Source organism: Indicator indicator, chromosome 18 (genome assembly GCF_027791375.1).
Source record: "Indicator indicator isolate 239-I01 chromosome 18, UM_Iind_1.1, whole genome shotgun sequence".
Classification (NCBI taxonomy): Eukaryota; Metazoa; Chordata; class Aves; order Piciformes; family Indicatoridae; genus Indicator; species Indicator indicator.
The window spans coordinates 14,638,366-14,664,821 of record NC_072027.1 but is presented as its reverse complement, the minus strand read 5'-3'; the positions used below and the strand labels follow the sequence as shown (position 1 = coordinate 14,664,821).

The 26,456-nt window shown below is 42.0% G+C and overlaps 1 protein-coding gene across 1 annotated transcript in view; it reads left to right on the top strand.

Annotated features, from left to right (window-relative positions):
- Positions 1-26,456, top strand: part of WWC1 (WW and C2 domain containing 1) — a 70,239-nt gene that overhangs the window by 9,140 nt on the left and 34,643 nt on the right. The window contains exon 2 of the mRNA XM_054389066.1: positions 21,276-21,385. Coding sequence (XP_054245041.1) covers positions 21,276-21,385 — 110 coding nt within the window. The remainder of the gene's footprint in view (positions 1-21,275; positions 21,386-26,456) is intronic.

The window sequence follows — 26,456 nt, the reverse complement described above, 5'->3', positions numbered from 1 at the left end:
CTCAGCTAGCCAGAGAGAACTTGCCTTTTTGGAAGGTCTTTGCTGCTGCAGCAGCTTCTGTGCTCTTAGGATTTTCCAGATGCTCCCTATGACTAGCAGAGTGCTGCTAATGATGCTCCTTCATTGACTGCTGGTGCCCTGGATGAATTCCTGTATAGCTGGAATGGAAACTTTTCTCAAGGGAGAACTTTGTATGGAGAGAAAATATTTTTAAGATAAAACTGTAAGGCTTACCTAAATTAGGATGACCTGTACTGTATATAGTGTTCCAGATGAGCTTTTCATATTGAATTGTGTTTTAAAACATGTTAAAAAAATATAGTGTTATTCATGTTACAGATTTTTTTTCTTTTTTAACTACTACAGGATTTTGGCATGGCTAAACTTTGTTGGAGCACTTTGTTGGAACATGTATGTGGTGATGGTTGGGTGTATCTGAGTAGTGTGTTAACCTTGCAGAGAACAAGGAGATTAAACTTCTCTGTTCAGTATGTTGTTCAACATTCCTCAACATCTGAAACCTGTCTGCTTCAGTTGTCAGTTCACCCACTTGTTTCTGAAATTCCTTGGAGTTATCCCTACATCCAGCTAACCTAAACATCTTGTCAGCCAGCAAGGCAGCGAGCCAGACTTGCAGTTTGTCTTTTCTTATGCCACTACTAGGTATTTCGCAGTAAGATCTAAGCATCAAAGTTCAACAGTTTGTAGCCTTGGTGGGGCACTGACTGTTTAATTCTTACAGGGACCCATACATAGAAGGCTTTAGGCCATTTAACACTAGTTTTTAAAAAGTAAGCTTCCCAGTATTCTAGATGCAGGCAGACTTGTCTGGTAAAGAGATGTCCTTGCAGTCCTCACTGTTATTCTTTTGTGTTTTAACCCATATATGCAGCAAAGTGAAATGTCATGGCTGCTATCATGTCTGACAGCTTTCTGTGGCACCAAGGTTTTGCAAGATATCTTAGACTTTCTTACTGTATTTTTTTTTCTTTTTAAAATTGAATGTAGAAGCTTCCAGATGTATCTTAAAATCCCATCTAAAACAGCAATGTGACATCTTTCCAGCTGAGCTAGTCTGTGATTCTGAATAAAGGTAGAGATGTTGTCATCTGTCACCAGTAATTATTCATCGCCTGTTGTATGGCATTGCAACTGGCTCACCAGTGATTCAGTTTAGAACAAACCTGCCATTGTGGTCTTTGGCTGATGCAAAGGGAAGCATAACCTCAATGGAAATGCTTTCTTAAAGCACATATTTTTGCTTGCCTGATCTCTTATACTCCTTGGACACTACTCCTCACTTCCTTTTTAAGATTTCTTTTAAGGAGAAGAGTGTGTGGGTGGAGGAGGAGTGGTATGTGGCTGAGGACCCTAGCGTGGTCATTTTCAAAAGGGTTGCGTGGACAAAAACTTCAGTTTGCAAAGACAAATTTGCAACTGGTCACACAGTCCTCCACTCAGGCTTGTTTTCACACGTCCTTTGTAAATATCACTCTTATCCCTAAAGCAAATGCTCTGTGTTGAATTTTCTCATCTTTATTCTTTATTGTCCAGTAGTCTGTAGCTAATGCCCCATAGTGCTTCCTGGTTTGTTTTCTATCTGCTTCCCAGCCACAGGTTCCTGCAGTTTTGGATGGTAGTTCTGATGAGTTGTGTTGCATCTTCAGGAGCACAGAAGAGCTGGTGGCCCTTTCTGGTGTGGTCTCACTATAGATTTTCAGTCAGGTGTTTCTTTCTTCCCACCAGGAAAGATCCCTCAATTATTGGAGGAAGGCATGACTGCAGCTTATAGCCTGGTTTTGATGCACGAACAAGTGGTAACTACTTGGGGGTAGGAGGACTTGGACTTGTGTCTTGTTTCTTACTGTGTGTCTGTGGTTGTTGCCAGAGCCCTTGGGCTCTATAGTGTGAGGCAGCAAGGTGGAGAGTGGGACTCAATGCCTGCTCCTGTTTTCTGAACAGAGCCAAGTGACACCACATCTTGGAAAGAGGAAGACAGCTGGTGCAGTTAAATTCTTGGTGTTTAAAGTTTTGCTGTGTAGTAAAAAACTGAGAGCTGTCCAAGTGGTAATCCACACCTGTAAATGTTCTACTTGGAAATCTGCTGGTGACACTTGCTTCTGATGGAATGCTGCATGTTGGTAGGTTTCTCTGTAATGGTGTTTATTGCAGAATAGATTTGCAGTGAAATAGCCTAAATTAAATAATTTTATCAATGATTTAACAGCTTTAAAGGCATTCTTGTTTGAATTACTTCCCTGGAGTAGTTGAGCGGATGTGTGGTGACACCTTCCTGAGTGACAGTAGTGCCTCTTGCCAAGTAGACTGTTGAAGACACGCTGAAATGCTGCTGTGATCCAGCTGCTTCCTGACCAGTCTAGATACCTGGTGAAAGATGTAGGGAATAATGGAGTTACATCAACGTGAATTAAGGATTTTATAGTAAGAGGGTTTTTATTTAGGTTGCTTCCAACATGCTTATAGAGAGTTTACTTCCCCTTAGCTAGTGTCTTTGCAGTTGAAGGTAAGCTGTTGACCTGTCATCAGATACCTTTGTTTCCATCTCTGATGCTCAGGGCACTCCTTTTTGCAGTGTTTGTTTTTTCTACTTTCTCTCACAAGCTGTGTAACACTGTTGTTTAGTTCTCTTATGGCCATGCTTACAGGGTCTTTAAGACTTCCATAGAGTAAGCATTTTGCCTGATGGGAGAAGGAGGTTTATAGAGTTTAAGGAAAAAAAAAAAAGGTAAGAAATACACTGTAGATAATAGATTCCAAAAATGCAAATTTGTTTAAGCAGCTCCTTAAAAAGAAGGGAGGGAGGAAGGAGTTGAAGATTAAACCCGGTGTTTATATACATGTAGAAGCTGGAGGCAAAGCAATCCATTCATACATATACAATAGGATTTATGTCATGGTGAGAAGTGCTACATGCATATTCATGTGTAATTTGCAAATCCTTTAGTGATTAAATACTTCACTCCAAACTCTAGAACTAAATAACCTTCTTGTTGAAATGAGATATCCAAAGGCTCTAACGCTTCTCCGGTGGAGGGGAAAGGCTGGCTGGTGTAATAGATCCGATACTCTAATTTTGAGTCTATTAGAAGATTTTTGGTGTGCTTTGGGCATTGTTTTATAAGGATGATCAGTAAGTCCTGAACAAAATAGGTGAAGCAGGGACTTGTAAGAAGCATTGTATGATCAGTAAGTCCTGAACAAAATAGGTGAAGCAGGGACTTGTAAGAAGCATTGTAAAGCTTATCATGCTAAGAAAAGCACATAGACTTGGAAACTTGTAAGGACGTTTTTCTCAATGGATTTTTATATGAAATACCTTTGTCTAAACTTTCGACCCTGCAGGTAAGGAACAAGGCAGATGAGTAACAGAGCTTGGAGTGCCAGTGTCTGAAGGAAGTAGCCTTTGTCATGTGGTTGTGTTATGTGCTTCATGCCTGCCCTGGTGCCTCCGGGATCCTTTTGCAGCTAGAAGCAGCAGGTCCAAAGAGAAGAATATAGAGTGCATCCATGCTGGATAGGGAAAGCCATCAAAGTTCTTGTGTTCCTTTCTCCCTGTTTTTGTTAGTCCCTCTTAGAAAATAGTGTTGTTTGATTTAGCTTTGCTGCTCCTGTTTTGTAACAGCCCATTTCTGGGATGCTTTGATTCAACTGAACAAGAGAACAGGGCAATGCACTCAATTCACTAAGGACTAGATATACATTTTTCAGCTGGCACGAGTGTGAAAAATTGCCCTTTTAGTCCTGTTTACTTGTTTTTCTCATTGAGTCACATGTAGGTTCTGTTCCTTGGTGATCAGAGAAGAGCCCTGTTGCTGTCTTGTGTTGTGATCAGGGAAGCATGTGGCAGAGGTGATGTGCCTTTGGTGCTCTGGGGCTCTGCTGTTCAAAGCTGTACTTGTGTTGATTTGAAAGAATGTTTCCAGGTAACCAAAAAGTTTCTGCTTTTACAATCAGCTCTGAGAATTTGTTACTGTCTGCCCTGTCAGAGCATCAGTGTGTCTAGGCTAGTGGATAGTCATATAAGGGGATGAAAATGTAGCACTGGGTACTTGAAGAGTATGAATTGGTTTTGTTATGTAAGAATGGACAAAATTTGGGCGAATAAGCCCAGTCCTTAGCCTGAACCCGGAGTGGGTGACTTCTTGGCTTTGTATGGTGGACACTTTGCCCTTCAAGCAGTTCAGGTACAGACAGGGGATTGGCTGATATATGAGACGTGATGTTTCTATTACTGTAAGGCTGTATGATTTGGGTTTATGTCAATATTTTGCCGTATATGTTAATGAGGAAAAATGGAAAGGATTAATTTATTAACAAACCTCACCTTTGAAATGACTGCTGCTCAGGCAGAGGCTGCATAGGATGTGAGTATGATTCTGCCCTATCTTCCCCCATTTTAGCTACCATAAGTGATTGCCTCGTTATTCATTTCAAAAGAGTGCAGGGCCCCCTTGCCTCCAATATTGTAACCACTTGTATATTTGCTGGTGGAAAAGTCAAAAAGCTTTGCCCTAGAGCTTGGTTGGGACTGGAGTGCATTGCTTAATCTTGCCTTCTAATGCTGCTGGCAATCTGTCTTTGGGCCCAAGCACAAGCCCCATGGCTGTGCTGGAGCAGAATGAGGAGCAACTGAGCCTCTCTTCTGTGGGAGGCTGTTCCTTTAGCCCTGATGCACATTGATCTCCTCATTAAGATAGCTGGCACACAGAAAATTGCTCCCTCCTTTTCTGGGCACAATTTTTGCTGCTGCAGTAAGTTGAAGTGGCCCAAGGACTTATCTTTTGCAGCAGTGACCTGCTGGGTGAGAATGACCTTCCTGCAAAATGTGGTTTCCCCAACAGCCATAGCTTGCTTCTGAGCCGCAGTTGATGCAGTTGTGCTGTGCTCACTTGGCACTGCGGGTGGTGAGCATGAGTTCAGTGAGGCAGCCTTGTCACTTATAGTTTGTCTTTCAACACAGACAGCTTAAATATCAGATTGATGCTTTCTCAGAGCTGCACTGTGGGCTGTAATTCCATCTGCTGCGACACTGTGAAGGTGACACCTAAAAAGGTATGTGCCTCTTTCTGGATGTTCTCCCTGTATCTTCCGCATGCATAACTGCAGGCACCGTTTTATCTGCATCTTGGCTTTGCTCAGCTTGTCGTTGCTCAGGAGCCTACCAAAACACTCAACATTTTTCTCTGAAGTGTTGTTAAAGAGAATTACCATGTCATATTTCATTTGTCCCAAGCTTTTCAGCTTCTGCAGTATTGCTGTCCTTTGTCTTCTCTGGTCTGGCATCTGTGTATGCCATTAATTTGGCAATTCTTAGAAGAACGTTGAATGAAGGACATTATTAATGGAAAGGTGGAGTGTTCAAAGACCTCTGCCAGTAAGATCTGTGTTTTCTAATACTTGTGTGGATTCATCGGAGATTTTGGAACTTGGTAGCAGGTTGGTTCTCTGAATCAGTCTATAGGTTAACTTCAAGATACTAGACAAGGGCAACGGGGTATTTTGTTCACCAGAGGTTTGGTCTTTGCAGATGAGCTGAGCTGTGGCTAATGATTTATTCAGCTGAGCTAATAGGAGGAAGTTATTATACGGGTTGGGAATTCTGCAGTGATGGTGTGGGTATTTGGGTAGAAATAAATAAAATAGATAATGCAGTAAAATTATTACCTGAAAAAATTGACTAGCATGGGAGTTCAGGCTCTGATGGTGAAGTAGTAGTCAGTAAAGTAGCAAATCTCAAACCTGTAAGCTCTTGTGATGGCTTGCTTAAGACCAGATGTACAGTGCTATAAGGCACAATGTCAGAGCCATTAAACACAACTTTGACTTAAAAGGGAAGGATGGAAATGAATAGCTGAGATATTTTAGGTAATTGCCTTGAGCAGCAGTGATGGTTGTACTCTAACAGCTTCAGTAAGTTATAAACTAGCTACAGTTGAGGGTAGATCAGGCAACTGATAATCTGCAATGCCTGGCATACTTTGCTTGGAGAGCAGCACGCATGGTATACACAGGCTGTACTCCTTGGTGTCTGCTCTGAGCTCCTGTACAGGAGATGTGTGTACCCACAGAGGTCTGGTTCTGGCAACACTTCCCACCTCCTCAGCTGCTTTAGCTTTACCACCATCATCTTTTCTTGGTTACATCCCTTACATTGCAAACTGAATCAGTGAACCCTGTTAAAGATGAGCAGGTGCTGGTGCTTGATAAAGAAAGATGTGATTTCCTACTGTACGTTGCTAGAGTTGTGTGATCTCTGCTAGATTTTGGAGCTTATTTTGACTCACATTTTCCAAGACAAACTTGAAAATCTTACAGAGTTAATGCCTTCTGTTGCTTCCCCTAACATGCATGGAAGAGAAATGTGTGAAAATGGAGGTGGCTTGGCTTGACTTGTTACAAAGCTTCTAAATAATATTTTGTGCCTTATGCACCAAATGCTTTAAGTTCTTCTATTTTAGAGTTCCTGTTAAATAATCATGCTAAATGGCAATACATAGGAGGTAAAAATGGAAAATCTGGTGTGGAGTGAAGCCCTTTGAAAGTACATCATAAGTTATAGTTATATGATTCCTTAAGGTAGGGCTTTCCATAGCATGGAGCCTTGCTATGGGGATGAAGCCAACTGAATTGGGTAAGCAGAGCTCACCTGCAGGTAATGTTGGACAATTTGGAGATTTGGGAAGCCAAAGTGAAATCCTCAGCAGAATAAATTCCTTTAAAAATCAGAAATGCCAGAAATACCGTATAACCCATGAGAAACATAGCTATTGTTCTCCATTTGTTTATATAAAAAGTGCCCAAAGGCTTTGTTAATGGGAAGAGGAGTAAAAGGAGAAGTTAAGGGAAGCACAGAGCACAGGTAAACAGATACCCTCTGCTTGCAGCCCTGTGGTTTTGTGCTGTGCCACTCGTTGCTGGCTTTGCCAGCCACTGCTGTGTGTGGACATGTAGAATGGCTGGAGGAGAGCTGCAGCCCCGAGGTGCTGGGTGCTCGCCCAGGGTGCTCTGGAGAGAGATGGTCTACCTGAAATCAGTGGGAGCAAAACTGGGCACTAGTAAATAACGAAAAAATGGCTGAAGGGAAGAGACAGCATCTTTGATGTGCCATGGTGTTATCTGTCTGACGGACACCTAGGACAGAGATCTCCATCTGTTGAGGGCTGGGCTGTGGAGGAGTGGCTGCTGCCATAGGAACTGAGGTCCCTGCATGCCAGAGTCCCAGGGCCCTTCTGCCACAGTAAAACCTATGACAGCTGCATTGTGGCAGTGTTTGCTTCTGGGTGCAATGTTGAGCTCTGTCTTTGCAACCCATCACCTGCACTGCCACTTTTGACTCACTGAAATCTCTCTTACAGTTTCAGAATTATGCTGTACTCTGCTTTCAGATGCTGAGTGGTAAAAAAAGGCATAGAGATTTTAAACATGATTAGGGGAGCAGTATGTGCAACTGGGGTCACACACAGCCAGTCACTCTGGCAGGCTCAGCTTTGTATTCAGATGCGCTGGCCGGCAAGCCACAGACATTCCAGATACTTGTGTTCGTTTTGGCTGTATCCAGGCACGCACTCACAAAGAGCAAGATGCGTGCAGTGAAGTATAAATCCCGTCCTCTAATGACTCAAAGCACTGTTTTGTGCACATACATGCTTAACAGATTGAATAATTAGCTAGCTTTGTAAGCAGGCAGCATGTATGATTCTTCAGTTGTAATCTTGAAATCTTATGTGGGGTGAGGACTGTCTGATGGTCTTTAAGCTTGTTGTATCTGTGCAGCGATGGCTGCTGGGCAGAGGAGAGGGGGCTGCATCCTGTGTCCGAAGAAGGGCTTCCCAGGCCCAGCACCATCACCACTGCCTTTCCCCTGAGCCCTGGGTTGACAGGCAGCGCTTCTCCCTTGCCTGCTGATGCTGGGCTGGTTTGGCTGGCTGCTCTGTAGATGTGGGGACAGGGTGACAGGAGCTGTCCCAAATGGCAGCCTCCTTGCAGTGCCTTTGAAGGCAGCTCACCAGATGATGTAGCCATGTGCATTAGTGTGTGCAATGCAAGCCCTTCTCTTGGCCCATGAGCTCAATACAGGCTTTGGCCCAGGCTGCATCCTGGTTTTATATGAAATACTTAATTCAGAAATATTAATCCTGAAGGTCACAAGTCTTGTTGTTGAGTTATGCTGGCCCTGCAGCACAGGAATGGCAGGGCTGCTGGCATGGCAGCTGCTGCTGCAGTGCTGTGCCTGGTTGCTCTTGAGGAGAGGGGAGCTGCTAACCCCAGGGAGCTGGCTGAGAGCAAGCTGGAAGGCTGAGGTTTGCTGCCGCAGAGGAATGCGACAGGTTGTGCTGGTGTCCAGGAGACATGGAGGGTGGGAATGTGCACCAGGGCCCAGGGCTGTGTGCCTGGGATTGCACTGGAGCCAGGGAGGAGCCGGCAGGGAAGTGAACATGACCTTGAAAATCCTTATCGAGATGAAAAGGTGCAGTCAGGGAGCACATTCCTTCACCAGCCACGCTGCACACAGTGTGCTGCCTAGCCAGGCTGACAGCGAGTGCTGCGCCTGCACAGCTCTAACAAACAGCTCCTTGTACACCTTCAGCAGATTGCTTCCTGCAGACATGGCCCTGCAACAGGGCTGGACTGATCACGGTGCACATCAAGTCTGAGAGCAGCCTCTAAAGCTGACCATTTCTGTGCACTTCATTTATAAGTAATGCTGAGTCTGAAGGCAGTAGCAAGGCAGTCTGGCAGCTGGAGAAGATGGGCTGCTCCAGAGAACTGTTTCTAATTATGATTCCATGGCAGATGCAGGTCATCTATGAGTTTGGTGCCCCGAAATCTGGTGAGCAGCCAGGCAGCTCATCACAACCAGCAAGGAGGGTTATGGCTTTCCCCAGTGCTGCTTCTGTTCCTGACACTCCTTTGTCACTGGCATGCTATCAACTGCCGAGTCCCACTAACCCAACTATAAATACCCTCAGCACAAAAGCCTGGGTACTCTGCCCTGGTGTTACTGAATGAAAGCAGTTTGTGGGAGGGCTTGGAGGGTGTGGCAGGCAAGAACAGAGTTGCTGGACTGGGAAGAGGAGCAAGGAAAGGGTGCATAGGGCAGTAGGTGAGAGAGATGCTTTTTGTGGAAGAAACCATTGGACTGGCTCAGTTACTGATGCCTTTGTGCTGTGGATCTGGCAGAATTCTCCCTCCCTTCTCTGTCCTTGTACAGTCACATGCCGATTCAGGGTAAGAAACTGCATTGCCTAGAAGTTGATAATTTTGAAAAAAAAAAACTTGAGTGCATTTAATCCTGAAGCACATTCCAGGAAAGCGTCATGATACAAATAAAGCAACCCTTGTAGTGCAACAAAGAAATCGATGCTTAGTACTACGACTGTGAAGATGCACTGCAAAATTCTAACTGCTGCGTTCCTGAAGAAATCTGAGTGCCATTACAGACTGACTCTGACTGTGGCATTTCTATTGCTGAGACTGCACTGCAGCTTTGGGAGCAGCTGCTTAAAATTAATTGTTGTTTTCTTTTCTCTCGACAAGGATAGAATAAAAACCTCTCTCTCCACAGCTACATTAGCTTACTGTTGTGTGCTGTGTAGTTTTTGTTAGAGGAATTCAGGTGTTTGCCAGTGTCTTTCTAAATGTTTATTTGGGAGTGTTTAAGCAAAATTCTTGTCTCACTTATCAAACTCTTATCTTTTGTTTTAGAGGCTCTAGGTTTGTGCTAGGAATTTGGATGCATGCTAATGATCTGGGGAAGACTGGTTTTAGCTACTGTGGAATGGTGTGGCTTCTGCTTAGAGAGATGGAGCTGGACTGGGGCACTCCATTTGTTCTAGTGTGTGAAGACTTGTGTCCCAGTTGAATGAGCTGAATCGACTTGCTGAGAAGTGCAATGAGTAGTCTTGCTATCACCTCTGCTCTTGTGGAAGAGTATTTGCTCTTACTGAATGACAGAGCTGTCAGGATCAGTAGGCTGGCATGTGCTATATCTAGTTGGGTTACATAGCATATGCTGCCTTCCCATAGCCTGCTCCTGGGCAGGGAATGTGATGATGCAAACACCATTTCTCTCACAACTGGTGAACTTGCCAGCCATCTTCTTTGTTGGTCTGAGCTTGATGCCACAACCCCAGCTTTCATTTGCTATGAAAATTGAGGGGAGTGGATTGTTAAATGCTGATCCACCTACAGAGTTTGTGACTTGGGTTTCTGTGGAGTGAACTACCTACAGGACCACCAGCTTGCTTTCAACTTGACTTAGTAGAATGCTGATTTTTCTTCTCACAAGGACCTTTATCTCAGTCACTTCACATGGGCATAGGAGGTCATGTATGGTCTCTTTAGCTTTGTGACTTCTGGTGGTGAGTGGCCAGTACTATGGCAGTGATCACACTGATGCCAGTAATGTTATAATCAAACCCAGAATTCAGTCTTCAGGGGCTGCTCTGATTTTGTTTTATTTTCTTAAAAGTGCTCTTTCCTGAGAGGGAGTGCTGTACATCCAGCCTTTTATTAAAATCTGGAAGAACAAGAAACTGACTATGGAGAAAGATGAATTTGATAATGCTGCAAAGAAGATTCAGCATACCAAAGCAAAGATAGTATGCTAAGACCAATGACAATTTCTTCTGTGTAGAATATTTGTCGTACGAGAAATATTTCAAGGAATGTTACGTTGCTTCCAAAGAGATTTAGAGTAGTTGATTTACATTTACTGTCTGGAGTTTATAATCTTTCAAGGTCTAAAGGAGTTTTGCACATCTGTTCTCTGAGGAAGAAGTAAGGATAGGAGAAGTAGGACTACAGCAATGTGAAAAAGACACAAGCAGTCTAAGGTGCTTTTAGTTGCCTTCAGAGTATACTGGAAAGAGGAAGTTTATTCCATTTGCAAGGAGGTTCCTGTGCTCTTTTCTCAAACACTGAAGTTATAAAGTAGCTAAATATTAATAGTAAGACTATGTAAGGTGTGTCTTTGACACGTACCTAGACGTGTGAGGAGTGGTGATGAAGCAGTACCTATGCTAAGTCTTCACTTAGTGGAAAGAAATGCTTTGTGTTAAGAGCTGAGGAACAACTAAATGCTTTTGATACCTGGTACTTCTTTAAAGGTCTGTTGAACACTTAAATGAAAAAAGTATACACTGCATTAGTTAGAAACTAATGATGAACTGCTTCAGGCCAAAACATATAGGAGTCTCTTCCTCACAAGGCTTTTAGAGCAAAGTAACTGTCAGTTACTCCCCTGGCTAAAGATGACACCTTCACACACATGCATATACATGTTTAACAATACCACCTTGCTTTTTTTGTCAACCAGTTATAATTTATGATCAGAATATCATTTATCGCTTGTAGTTAAACTGTTGAGCCCTTGTACTTACATCCTCTTCGAACGCTTGATATCAATTGCATCCATGAGCTTGTGTTCACAGAGATCCTCAGATAATACTCCCTGCAATAATATTTGAGTTGCAAACAGTCTTGGGAAATGAATTTTTCATAATGAGTTTTCCCTTGAATTCTGAAAAATTACATAGTACTTCTGGGATTTGTCTAACTTTTTTGAATTTTGAGTAAGGCTAGAATATTTCTCCTGGTCAGGAGACAAGGCAAATCAGCACAATGACACTTGTGCTGAATTTAACAGTTGCTGTCCCCTTTCTTGGTTTCATGCACCAATCTAAGATGCTTTAGGAAAACTCGCTTGTTTTTCCTGGAGTGTTGTAAATTCTGTGCAAAGAAGAGCAAAGCAGTCTCCCTTGAGCACTGTGGCCATGGATGAGGCTCTTGGCTGTGGACCGGTGTTTTGACGGGTAAGAGGCAGCTCTCCTGGTGTCACACACAAGCTATGGAGACTCCCTGTGGATAAGGATCTCCCTCACCACTGGGAATTGCAAGGGGTGCTACCAGCAGTATCTCAGTTGCAAGATACCATGGTACTGATATGTTTGGCTTTGCTTGTGATGAGATGAGTGTCCTGAATCTGAAGAAGGCTTTCACCTTAGCAGCATTCTTCCATGTTCTTGAAAGTAGCAGTACCAGAACTGTAGTCCGTCTCCCACTTTGATCCTCACTGTGAGACTTGAGTATCTGGCCTGCACCCCTCTGCAGATGGACTTTTCTTTTTCTTCCTGAGCTGAATGTAGGGCATGCAGATCTTCAACAGGTTGCTTGTGCCACTCCATAGCTGACAGAAGGACTGCAGATGAGCTTGAAGCTGTGTGAGGTAGGTGGGGAAGGGGAATGCAAAAAGCAAGTGCCATCATAACTTCTGTGTTAACACAAATTTAGTCTGTTGGCAAAACATAGTGATAGTGGGTCATTCAAAATAAATGATCTTTGTAAGTGTAAATCAATTAAACTCACTTGGTGATGCAAATCTCATTTTTGCTGTCCTCAAATGAGTGAAGAAACTTCAATAGTTGTTGATTTGTATTGACTCCCTTCCAGTGTGTGAAATACTGAGCTATGTTTTGTTCTGTGTACAGTTCTGGCTGTAGAAGTAGGGTTTTTTGTGGCTTAACTGCATAATAAATCAAGGCTTTGTTACTTTGGATAAAAATGTACTAAACCTATTAGCTTTAATCTTATGATTCTAACTCTGCACATCTCCTAAAGCTTTACTCTCCTGATATTGTTCTGGACATCAGTTCTTGTTTTGACATTTCTGTTTACTTTTGTACAGTATGACTTTTCAGGATCTGAGAAGGCATTGCATCAACACTAATAGCAACAGCAAAAAAATAGTAGTTAGGGTTCTTTTGGGGTTCACTTGACTTGGTAGCTTCCTATTGTAGCTGGTTTCAGCTCTATCTGGACAAGATTTCGAAGTTGACAGGCTGCTGTCAGTTCAGAGAGTGGTGAATGTTTCTAGAACTGATCTAGACCTTGCACAAGCTGCAGCTTCTATGTTTTAGGGCAAAGAGCAGAGGATGTGATGATGCCCTGCTGCTTGCCTAGACTCTGTTTTGCAAGTGACGCAGAGCAAAGAGCCTCCTGATGTAGCTGTTTGGGATCAGGAATATCAAATAGCTCTGTAACTCCGTAAGTACATTTAGAATGGAGAAATAGCAAGCAGGCAGTCTTATTAAAGCTGCAGTAATGTGCATTGCTTCTCAAAGAAGTATGGTTTTTGTTCCCTATACATAAAGTGAAAATTCAGTACCTAGTGAAGTCTGTCTGTGGGGTGCACCCCAAATCTGTTCCCCTTTATAGACATCCAGTCACCCCAGAGCTGACTTTGCTGCCACTGCCTGTCTCTGCATGCTGTGGCCCATGGGGTAGATGGTTCCTGAATGCTGAGGTACAGCAAATGTTCAGTACTTACCTTGTTGCTAAAATCTCAAATATTTATCTTTTTCTGACAATAGTTATTGGTTCCCTGCTCTAGGAGCTGGATTGCAGGGGAGGGAGTCTGTCCTATACACCTCTTTATCTTGAGGCATCTTGCCAATGTAAACTACTGCCACCCACACTATAGGCAGCCTTTCAGAGAAGTAGGAGTGCAGGCTGTAAGAACATAGACACGTCTTCCAGTTCATAATCTCCCAAATATGTCAAGAAACTAGTCTGACTACTCTGGATGTTTGGTAGACAATTTATCCCTTCCTATGTAGTGACCAGTCGTTTTCTTCAAGAGCAGTGAAACCTCTGAGTGAAGAGAGAGCTGACTTGGTTTTAGTCTGTTCAGGATATGCAGGTGGCAAGGCTGCTCCTCTTTCTAGAAGAACTGAAGCCAAACTTAAACAAATGAACAACCCCAATAATTTAAAACTAGAGGTGTTTGAATTCCATGGGTAAATTCCAACTCTTGCATGCTTCTAGCTTAGTAGTGTGGCACTATTCTCATCAAGTTGTACATTACTCTTTTATATCTTTTCTGCTTAATCAGTTCAGGAGGGCAGGCTTGCAGGCAAGTTAATGTTGTGAGAAGCCTCAACTCCCATTTCCTGACTTTTTAACCTTGAACTATCCCAGGAATTTTGCATTTGAGTGATTAAAAAGGTATGACTGACCTCCTGCCTCTTTCCTGCTAGCAGAACCAGTTTGTTAATCTCTGGGAATGATCTAAAATCTGTACATGGTTTTTGATAGTCTTCTTCTTGAAAATAACTTAAGTAGCTCTTTGCTTACAGGAGTAAATGATCTGTACTGAAGAGAAATACATGGGCAAAACAACTGTCAGTGTGTGCAAAGTAGAGCTTGTGAACATGCAAGCCTTTTCAGAAGTGGATAGAACAAGCAAGCAGCTGTTAGCCTGAGTGGTACTAGGCATGCTCGTTGTGGCTGGTGAAGATGTAAATTGTGTATTATATAGCTCAATGCTTCCATTAATCTGGGTGTTAGAAATGTATTAATTTTAAAGGTATTAAATTTATTTGTCTCTGGAATGCTCAAAATACAGGCTGTTGCCTGACTTCAGGTGTCCTTGTTTGTCTCCTGATCTGCTTTGTGTAGAACCTGCTTGGGTAGCATGTGACCAGTTTCTGTAGAAAAAGAATTTTGATGTTACCTGCTCATGCAAAAGCAGTAGAGGGTCTGAACTGCAAATTACATACAAGTCAATATATCCTGGCCAAAGAGCAGGAGAGGGCATCTCTGAGGTCTTCATTGACAATAAGACTCTTTAAAATTACTGTAGTTTGGAAAATCAGCACTGAGAATAGATGTTGGGCCTGCTTATCCTAGAGATGACCCAATGCATGAAGCATCAGGGGCCAGGAGGAGAGGCAAGATGAGAGATCTTTGGGAGACTGCAAATACACTTCATAACCATGCCAACAAAGGAAAGCTGCTCTGCAGTCTAGGTTTCTCGAGATGTGTTGGGGTTTTAGAGTGTTGCTGTTGATGATGTTATGCTGTAGTTTAAGCAGATCTGTGTGGTTTACAGCAGCAACTTCAAATAACCTGTTTTTCTTAGACTTGACTCCATTTTTTCCTAAGGGGTATAGTGCTGTTGTTATCCTTTATCACAGGAATACCAGGCCGAGGTTGTAATGCTGTATATGCTGAGAGTCTTTGAAATGACATCTGTTTGGTAACTAGAAGTTTAGGGTGGCTGTGCCTTTGTGTAAGTCTTGAAGTATTGTCTGGTTTCCAAAACTTTCAAATGTCATATTTGATCTCTCATCAGACTCCTTGGAGCATAGTCAAGAACCTTCTCAAATTTATGATTACTTCTTAAAGGTTACTTCTTGTTACCTGGGAAGCATTTTGCTGCACATAGTTCTTACCTGCTTATTGGGTCCTGAATTACTCCTTTCTGTTCCTCTTGGTGTGGAGGTCTCCCCTTCTAGACCCCATTGTAGCTGAGGTTTTAGTGCAATTGAGGGTGCTGTTTGGCCCAGAGCTGCCTGTTGTCACTGCTGAGGGTACTGGCTGTTAGGGATGGGCTATTCTCATTGCCTTTTTGCTAAATTGCAGCTGGAGTGGGAATGCAAGGGAGTGTTTCATTGTGCCCAGGTGTGTGGTGCCAGGGTGAGGAAAGCTTTGCCAGCAAGACTGCAAAATGGAGCCTCTTTGCTGCCACACCTCCACCCTCCAAAGGCAATTCTCCCTGCAGCCAGAGAAGATGCTCCAGGGGAAAACAGTTACTATAGTGACAAATAGCCCTGGTATGTTTGAGGGCTGGATCATCAACTTGAGTAATAAATGTGTAGGAGTCTATTTTTAAAAGTGTTTGTGAGGAGAAGATTGGTGTAGCCCTAGGAAAACATGTCTGCAAAGTGAGAGGTTTTTTTATGCTGAAGTTTAAAAATAATCAGCATCTGCCTTGAGAATGGGAACGACCTCATTAAAAACAAAGAAGCTTGTATGTCATCATGTCAAGCTTCCTGGTAGAGATTCTTGCAGCAGCCTTCTGACTTACAGTAGGAGCTCTTCCCATTAACAGGTTCCTCAGAACTCAGATCCATGGGAATCTTGGGTACAGCTACCCAACCAATGTCACAGCTGGAACTGAGGTGCTTATAGCCTGTTCTCTGTCCTGGTCTGTTTAGCACATCCTGGCACATAATGAGCAGTAAGTTGTATTCAAATGAGAAATTAATTCAAACAAAAAAACCCCAAACAATGCAGTAGAAGACATTAAAAATAAAATCTGACTCCAGGCTTCTCTCACAAAAGACTGGCTCTAAAAACTACTTGGCTTTGTAAGAGAAGTGTTATGACTGGAGGTATCTGCTAGAATTTACAACTTATAATAATATTTTAATTTAATAATGATTTTAAAATATTTTAAAATACTTTAAAACCATTATTTAATAATAATAATAAATAATAATAATTTAAATAATGAATAGCTGCTTTCCAGTACCTGAAGGGATCTTGCAGGAAGGCTGGAGAGGGACTTTTCATAAGGGTGTCTAGCAACAGGATAAGGGGCAATGGTTTGAAGCTGAGGAAGAGTAGGTTTAGACTGGATCTTTGGAAGAAGTTCTTCAGTACAAGGGTGGTGAGGCTCTGGAACAGCCTGCCCAGGGACGTTGTGGATGCTTCCTCCCTGGAGGTGTCCAGGCCAAGTTGAGTGAGGCCTTGAGCAGCTGAGTCTAGTTGAGAAGCATCCCTGCCCATGGTGGGGAGGTTGGAGCAGATGATCTCTAAGGTCCCTCCCAACCTAAGCCATTCTAGGATTTGGTTATCTTGGTTTACATCTTGCCCACAAAACTTGTACCCCTCATACCCTCACTGTGTGCCTGTGAGTACAAGAGGGTAGGGGAGAAACAGAAGGAACTGTTGAGCTGTTAGATGTTAGCTGTAATAGGATCTGACAGTGAAGGCCCTGAGTGATCCAGGTGCCACCTTTGTTCCTTGTGCAGTGAACTGTTGCTGTCAGTACAGTAACCTGTAGGAAATCCCCTGCTGTGTAGTTTCACCCATATAGAGTCATGAAGGATTTTGTGTAAGGCCATGTGATCTCTACTGAACTGATTAAAATAAGGCTCTACTGTTTAAATGGCTTTACTGTGTTATGTGGGTTTGAGGAACCTGCAAACACGGGGATTAGGTGGGTTTATGTACAGCACAAACTTGGCAGTCCCCTGGTGGTTTCTAAATGCTTCCCGTTGCGGTGAGCCAAGCACATGGCATGCTTTCTACCCATACATGCACACATACCCCGCCACCAGCCTACCTAAAAAGCTGCATGGGGCTTTGCTCACTTGCTGTAGGCCACCAATCAACACTGAAATCAAATCATTACAAAAAGAACATTTCCTGCTTCAAGAAATTTAGAATTGATTTCTGTTACCTGTGTTTTATTAACTCCAGATTTGTAAGTGGCAGTTCACCCATCTCCTGCTCCTGTCAGGAACTTCTATGATCTTACAGCCATGTTTAAAAAACCTTCTGTCAATCAAAAACTTGCTATACAAGGATTATTTGCCTTGAGTTTCTCATGTAATGAGGTTTTTGATTGACAACAGTAGAGCCAAAGACTACAGAAAGGCTTTCTGAATCTGAGATGGGCAAGTTTCCATTTAATAATGTTTGCACACGATAACATTGGTTTCCAGTTTTCTGTGGAAGAAGCTGAAGGCGATAGATCAAAAATAAGGAATGTAGAAGCCCTTCTCATTTAAAACTCTGACTTGCAAACTAGAGCTAGGAAACTAACTTTCTATTTCTATCTGTGGGAGCAGGATTCAAAACCCATTTGCTGTACAAATACTCAAGCTATTTGGGGCATGCATTTTGTGAAGTGCCTCAGTACGTTCACTGGCACTGGCCATGAACAATGGCTTTCCCCTCAGCCTCTGCCTGTTGCAGGTAGGATGAAGGTGAGATCCAGGTGAGTTTATATGTGATAACTTTTTGCTGAGCTAAAATGCCAGTTAGGCTGTGATTTACAAATACCTTCTCTAGCTCAGACTGGTTTCTCTTATAGGAATCCCACACCAAGTTTAGCCTGCAACTTGGAAGCAGATGAAGTGCTTCAGGAGTAATTCTGGTCTAACTGATGCTCTAAAGGGTATTAGAGCTAAGTGAGTGTGACTGGAAGATGCAGACAAAGTCATGTTACTGAAAATGTCATCTCTTAACTGGACTAGTTGGGGTTTAATAAAAAATGCTATACATACTGACTTTGAAGTTTTCCCCTTGGTTTCCTCTCTGTGACTGGAGATCAGAAGTAAAGTCACAAAAGTCAGGGTTTTCTGAACTTTTGGGTGCACTGCTTTCTTTTGAAAGCTGGGTGAATACACCTGAAGGGTAAAGAATGCATAGATGTTTTTGTGGGTTTCCTTCCTTCTAAAGCACAGTGGATGAAAGGGGTCTGTTTTTCTGGATTGCTGTTTTGAGTCTAGCTACAGAGAGAACCTATTATATGGTAGTGTGGTTTGACCAAGTTGATGAGATTTTTCCAAGGCTGCTAGGAAGCTTTGTGAATTACAAAGGAGACGTTTCAAAAGAAACAGTTCTGCAGATGTGCCCTAGCTTTAACTTCCCAAATGCAGAAACAGTCCTGTTTTGTGCAGAAATAATACACTAACTGAATCATGTCTTGCTGTGAGAAAGAGGCTTTACCTTTTGCTCATTTCATCAGTCATGCTGCATTGTCAGTGTGCTTAGGGAGATGCTTGGTTTTGGATTCCTTCTGGAAAATTGGTTTATTTCGGTCTTCATAACCCCTAAAATCATATCCTTAAACAAGAAAATATTTTTTTTTCCTTTTTATGCTTTATTAATGGTCTGGCTACACAACATATTGTGTGTCTTTCATCTGTAATTGCAGCATTGCTGTTTTGCTTTGTGCCAGTTTTTTCCTACAATGGCAAGGAAAAGGAGTTTAGAAGAGCAAGTAATTTGGTGATGAAGCTGCAGTTATTTGGGGAAATAGCTATATGACATATGTTGTCTGTAATAAATGGAATTACTCCCTTAATTCTAAAACTAATTAGTCCTCTGTTTGCTGTTTGAATGACAGATTTCTCCTTTAATGAATACTTACCCTTAGTGCAAATGGGATAATTGCAAGCTTGCAGTCAGCCAGGGAGGACAGCACTAGTCTCTGCTTGGTGGTGGGTGCGCCTTGTGAGATACGCTCAAAACAGGAATCTCAGAGGTGAAATTACTGTCTGTTTCTGAGCCCTTGTAACTGGCAAGTCTCCAGCTGGCTTGTGGCATTGCTACAGTGCACTGATCCTGCCTTGCTTTTTCCCCTCTCTTTTTCTAAAACTCCAGCTGAAAGAGCTGACTGGATGTATGTAGTTCATGCATTGCACTTCATGTGGAAAACAGGACTAAGCAACCTTCAGTTGCTTGATCCTGGCTTCCTGTGCAGTCTGACAGTTCCTGAGCATATCTAGAAGGAATTCAGCTGCTTCTAGCAAAGCAGGAATGGACAAAAGCTGAGCAGAAGCTTTATGAGTTTGGTATTAAACTTTGGAGTATTGAAGTCGGCTATTCCGTGATGAAAATGGTCTTGAGTCCTGGGACTGATAGTGCTGCTCAAGGCTGGAGAGTTTGGTTTTTTAAAATTTATTAAAAAAAAAAAAGTCTTATTTTAATCTTAAATGTGATTCTTACGCAGAATTCTGCTGCAGAAAATTCCACTCAGTGTGTAATACAAATTAAGCTATCAAGTTATGTTTCATATCTGCAGCACACTCTCACCTTTAAGTATGAGTTTAATTAATGCTCTGTGTTGAGGCATGTTTGCATGGATTACTCCCAAAAATGTAGCTGGGAAATGGGAAATACTTGGTTTCTGGTTTAATCAATCTGTAGGACTGAGTAGAAGCTGGTGTCCAAGGTGAGAGACTGCAGACCAAATGATGCCTCTTCTTACAAAGCTCTCTGTAGAAATATCAAAGCAGCAATCATAAATTCACAAAATTCACAGCAATATTTTGAGTGTTGCTAATCAAATGATGCACAAAAGTCCACTTAGACTTCGCCCTTGTTGTTACTGTGTACCAGACATCCAGGTCATGTGTTGAGGGGGGACTATGTCAGTAAATGTTGATTTTTATGTTGAAATTCTTATGGTTGTAGTCTTTTTCCTAAAGATCCTCTTTACAATGATGAGTGACTGTAAGCTGTTAATTTGGGGCTACCAGTTGGCTGCTCAGTGCCTCCAGATGAAGTAAGCTCAAGCATGCTTGAAACTTAATACTAACTCTGTCGGTCAGCCCTGCTGATTTGCCTTTGAATGTGAAAGGCTTTCTGCAAACCTCTTCATTCTCTTGCAGGGGGTCAGAACATTGCTCTCTTAACCACCTTACTTTCCTGTGGCACACTGCTTGTATGTGGCAGAGTTTGACCCAGTTCTTCTTAGCATGCCATGCATACTAACTGCTAGAGAGGGGCTGTGATGTTGTATGGTGTGTTCTGTGCTTTCTGCCCAAAGGGTTCTTCTGGCAAGTCAGACTCGCAGACCCTCCTTCCACGTATGCCATGTGGGCTTGCGATGAATCTGTGGGCCAGTGGCATGTTGTGCTTGGCAGCTGGGTATGTGAGATATCTGCAATCTTAATTCTTCCTGCCTTGTGTCTCCCTGCAGTGGTTAGTAGTTTTGTTGGTGTAAACTGAACTTCACTATCTCAGTCAAAGGGAAAGGGTTTTGTTTTTAGTGACTAAAATCTGTGGGATCACTCGAGGAGTGGGTACTCCAAACTTTGTTTTTAGCCATCCAAGCCTTCAGGATGTTGCTGAATGTAGTTTCTAATAGAAAAACGTCTCTGAGCAATACTGTGGAAATACTTCCTCATTTGGACAGAGTGGATTACACATTTTTGTGATACTGAGAGACTAATCTAGTTTGTCATTAATGAAACCGAACATATTGCAATGCAAATGAGTGGAGTTGCATGACAAGTGGTCCCACAGTCTTCAGCATTTGCTATTGATTGTGCAGTCTTAATTATTCATGCTATGCAAATTGCATTTCTCATCTTGCTTCTTCTTGTCTACATATTTCTGATACAGGACTTGCCTGCAAACAGCCTTGTTCTTTCACGTGAGAGACAGGGATTGTTTATGGCAAAGTTCTTCATGTTCCTCTGCTGAGTGAGTGCTGGCTGAGCTGGGCAAGGCTCAGGAGCTCTGTCAGAATGAAGTCATCATGTTGCAACTTCAGATGAAGAAAGGGAAGAGTTTGTGGAGTATTATTTAATAAGAACAAAAGCTTTAAAATATTTTTCAGCTTTCTGTTGGTCTCTATACTGCAGCCCTTGTGGTACTTTCATGTTCAGTTGTTTGGAACAAATATACAGAAGTGTTCTTTTTTTAATCCTAAATATTATTTTACATTTCAGGTACACTAAACCACTGACTTTTGCAGACTGCATTAGTGATGAATTGCCATTAGGATGGGAAGAAGCTTATGACCCTCAGGTTGGCGTTTATTACATAGACCACAACACCAGTAAGTGACACCTTACTATATTTTTGCAGAGTGTTTGTTTTGTGCCTGTGTTAAAATATATTGAACACAACCCCCCAGAAAAAGAGCTAACAGCATGTTTTGGAGCAGATGAGATCTGCAGCTTGTGAAAGCAAATCCTGTCCTTCTGCATTGTACAAGTTAACTGCCCTCTCTAAAACAGGAATCTGAGACCTTTTGCTTCGTGGTCTTCAAATCAGCAGTTACATTCAAGCTGATATTATGGACACACCTGTAAGATTTGGCTCTACTGAGGAGTCTGACTAGGTAGTAGTGATCTGGAGTTTGTTCTTAGTCTGGAATTTGTCCTTGTGGCAAGACCATTGGAAACAGTGCAAAGGTCTCATGTTGATTCCTCAGGCAGGGATAAACTCAATGATTGCTTGAGCTCCCTTTGCTGCAGTAGCAGTGCTACCTGTATGGGAGAGGATAAGCTCACATAAGCTTGGGATGTCCTGAGAGTTGTGCAAGCTGGAAAAGAGTTCAGTTCAGGCTTGTGGCATGTTTATTCTGTGTCTATCCTCAAATTTAGCCATTGCTTATTGTCTTTGCTGGATTCCTTGATAGATCAGAAGTGTTAAGCTTTATAAGCTCATTTGAATTATAAGAAAATACAGAATTTGATATATCATTACAGGCATCATTAGGAAACTGGGTTTTGATAGAACAACTGCCCTGAAAAAAGTAATAAAATCAATCAGTGACTTTGGTTCTCTTTACAGAACAGGTCCTACTGCAGTCCAGAAGTTCACAGCAGAACCATGCCCAGCTCTTTTGTGGGTGCTTGTAAATCATGCAGAGAAGAAAAACTTGTTTGAAAAGACAAAAGTGCCTTGAAGTTGTGTTGGTTTTGTTGTTGTTGTTTTTTTTTTTTTAATCTTCTTCTAAGACTTCAACTGAGAATTTCAGCAACTTTTTATCAACAAGTTACAAAATCCTTTTTTAACTAAAAACGCAGAAGTCAGGGAGTGTTTGGTTGTTTGTTGTGGCTTTTTTCCTTGGTTTTCTTCACACACTTCTTTTTCCCAGAAAAGCCACATTTTCCCTGGGCACTGCCTTCCAAGTTTTAGGAACTTCTCTTGGATATTAAAAATTCAGAATGAAAAAAACCCTATTCTCAAGAAGTCCAAACTTCCCTTTGCAATGCAAAGATTAAATGTCTCCAGATGTGGTGACATATGAAATAGGCTGAAGCCATGGAAATACTGTAATAATGGGATGATAAAAGCTCTAAATAAAAATATTTTTAAGGCAGGGGATGTTGAATTTTTCCTTTTACAGGAAAGGATAGTGGGGGAGAAAGGTAGACAAGCGTACAGAGTCACACACAGGAGAACTGCAGGGGAGATTGCTGGGTGAACGTTGCTTGAAAAGCTGCTAAATTGAAAGATACAAATTGGAATCCCCTATAGGTCTGTGAGACCATATCTTGTGTCCATTTCTGTTCCACAAGGAAATCACTCTGCAGAGTTAAGGATGAGGGTGCTTTTTAAATACAGTTTGAATCTTAATGCTTTTTCTGGTCTCACTTGGGTTTGAGTTATTCTTGTAATGACCTCAGCATGAGTAAAAGCTGAGTTTAGAATTCTTGCTAAGACTTCTTTTTATTTCCTTCTGAATGATTTAATGTTTTCATGACTATGTGCAACCAGGAAGAGATAAGAGCCTGGGCAAGATCTCCAGAGGAGTAAAAAATGTGGTTAGTTATTCTCTTGTGGTTGAAGGTTGCTTTATCAGGTGCTGGGATGTCAGAGATGCCTACCAGAGTGCTCCAGACCACAAGCAGCCCAGAGACAGGGAAATGCCACCTTCAGTGATGCTGAAGAGCTTTGCTGTGTTTAGGCAGCAGTGTTGGATTAAGAGGGTCCTGCCAATTCAGTTTTACCTGTACATTTCTTTTGGGGAAGTTGTTTATTCCCTCTTCCTTACCAGTGAAACATCTGTTTTTGGTTGGTTGTTTTTTTTTTTCCCTTTGGATCAGTTCCATCCGTTTGGTATATCAGGCAGTGACATGGACTGTTGGAGTAGATGTAGGCCTCTGCAGGTTCTGTGGCAACTGGCATTGTCCCCAAAAGAAATCATATTCAGCACCCTTCTGATGTGAACATCAGGTTTGCCTCTGACCACAGGGAAAAGCTTGGTTCAGTTTAAATGAGAGGATGTTTCCAAGTCTTTTTCCTTGCCTCCTCTCAATTTTCTTTCCAATTTGAGATGTATTTTTTTATCTTCTCATTGGTCTTTGTCTCCTATCCACATTGAAGAAACCTGAGTGCTTGTTGTCACAGTGGCCCACCCTAGCCAAAACTTCCTCCTCAGCGTTTGCCAAGGATGGCTAGCTGTAGTCTTGGGGGGATGCAGTTCAGGTACAGGAAAATTACCTTGATCTGAAGCCTGCTGTGGGAGGTGGAAGGTTGTCAGACTTCCTGAGTGTTTCAGCTGGCACAAACTGCAGCATCTAGGTGGGACAAACAAAACATGATCTTAACTGTACATTTGAGCTTGCCCCAGGGTGAATGAACAAGGATCTGATTGCAGGTCTGAGCCATCTGTGGTCCAGTTAGCCCTGATCAGTGCCACTCAAAAGCACCACAGGCTTCAAGGGCATGCAGAGAAAGGTTCAAACCATGCTGACACCTGCAGTTTCACTTCTATGTGATGCCAGAAGCTACAAGACTGTAGCTTTAATTTCAGTTAAAAGGTTAAAAATAAACAAAATCATAGTGCTGTTTCTTATGCCAGCTCTAATCCAAATCATAATGAAGAAAACCATATCCACTTGCCTTCAGCTAATCAAGAGGTTTGTCTTTGTGGTTTATGTTGAAGTATCCTCTGGAGACTGTCCAAAACCTCCTTCTTCTCCAAGGTCTCTTGCAAATTCCCTGTGCAGGAAGGAGCTGTCATCAGAGGGTGTGAAGGGGATGGAGGCATGTTGGTTCTTGCTGCACACTAATTATCAGAAGCAAGTCCAAGGACAGACCTAAATTAAATCTAAAGCCAGGAGCCATTAAGAAAAAAGTAAGATGAAGAACATTTCTAACCTTCTGTCTGAGCCAAAATAAATACAATTGAATTGAGTACCCAGAATGTTTCTGGTATAGTACTAATGCATAGCTCTGAGTGTCTGTTTCTGGGAGAACTTCTCTGGAATTTGATTTGCACAAAGAAATGACGATTTTCTTGCCAGATCCTGATGCAAGCATAGTAAGGCTACATTCTTCAATAATGAAACAATCGGATTTATTTATGACAAGCTCAATATTCAATTAAAAATTCACAAGTCAACAAATGATGTAATAGCCTGCATTTCTGTAGTCCTTGTCATCTGACTTTTGAATGTTTTTTGCATTTCTCAGTCTTTGGAGCAGATCGAGAGCCCTTAGGCAACATTTTCATTGATTGTTATTGCATGTTTGAAAATCAAAGCTCAGAGCTACAATCAGGGAGACAGAGTTAGTGCTGTGATTACTGAAAGGATTGGGGAGAATAGTTAGAAAAATGGGACCAAAACAGTTTTGGTATGCAAGTCTGTTTCTCCTCTCCATGAGCTGGCTGCTAAATGTTCTCTTTGTTAGCTGCTGTATGTGTTTGGGACAGTGTCAGTGTTTTAGCACCTCATAGAGGTGTTCAGGGTTCAGATTTTCATAATGCTCCTCCTGGTTGCTTATAATGGAGGGATTTCCCTGCGGCAGCTTCCACTGCCCCACTTCTTGGGATTATGGGGAAAATGGGCTGCTAGTTTAAAGGAAAACTGGAATAATCGAGTTTGAGGAAGCTATAGGTAAAAGTACACTTAGGACCTAGAACTAGATTTCAAGAGTTGTGGCTACTTTGCCAACATACTTATTAAGCTTGAAATTAAGAGTCCTGAGTCATGGTTGCTGGTGTTTGTTCACCCAGTCTGTTCTAGAGAAGCTGTCTGTCTGGGAATATGGAGGGCAGCTCCCTGGGAACCTCACAGCAGACCTTCCCCTTCTGATTCAGCTATGGAGTGAAGGGATTTACTCCATCTAGGTGTGGGTAATGGTTATCTTCAAAGTGGGTTTGGGGGACAAGAATAGAGACAGAAGCCTGATGTTTTCAGACTCTTACAGTTGATATGTTGCTGTGTCTTCCTGGCTTTTCTTCTGCTCCCTCTAATAGACACCTTGAAGGGCACCAACACTATGGATGGCAGAAGTAGCTGCTTTTTCCTCAAGTTATTTTGGCTCAGTTTTTCTGGTCCAGGCTAAAATGTTGCTAACAGGACCTGTAAAGGACTTTTTGTTAAAATGCTTCTGCAAACTTTACCATTGGTGTCTTAAAATGTTTTTTTTTTATTATCTTTTGAAGTTTCTCTAAAGTTTTTTATGTAACTTGAAATGCCATGTGTTCTTTCAAGTCTTAAGATACTGTTAAAACAAGTTATTGCTGGAATGTGTTGTTAATTTTCTCCTCAGCATGATCATGGACAGCTTGTGAAAATGGTTGACTGTCTATCCCTTGTGTAGAATCATTTATTTCTAGTTTGACTCCTAGGATTATTATCAAGCTGTTTTCTTCCCTCCATCCTGTGTATCGTAGTGTTAGTCTTACGCCTGACTCACTTAAGAGCTGCTCATACCTTCCATCATGGCAGCTTTTACTAAATATTTAAAGAGGCTCTTAAGAAATGCAGATTAGATTCCTACTGATAGTTTCAAACAGCTCCTTTTTATTAATTATTCATTATGTGGTAACTGGGGATCCTTATTCAAGCATGCTAGTTTAGACAGTTTAGAGCACTTAGTCAACTGAATATTGGAAACTATTCCAAGTAAGAACATAGAGTAGCCTCAAAAAAAAAAAAAGAAAAAACATTTTGGACACTTCTTCACAAAACTGAGGAAAATACTGACAATAAATGTGCCTAATTAGTGTTAGGAATAGCTGCATGCCTGTGACCTTGTGCCTTTTTCATGATTAGAAACCTGGAAAGCAACGTATTGGTTGTGCTGGGGTGAGGGAGATGGAAGTGGTATAGCTTCTCCTGACTCTGTTGCCTATGTTACCAAAAAATATTTTTATTAAACTCCAC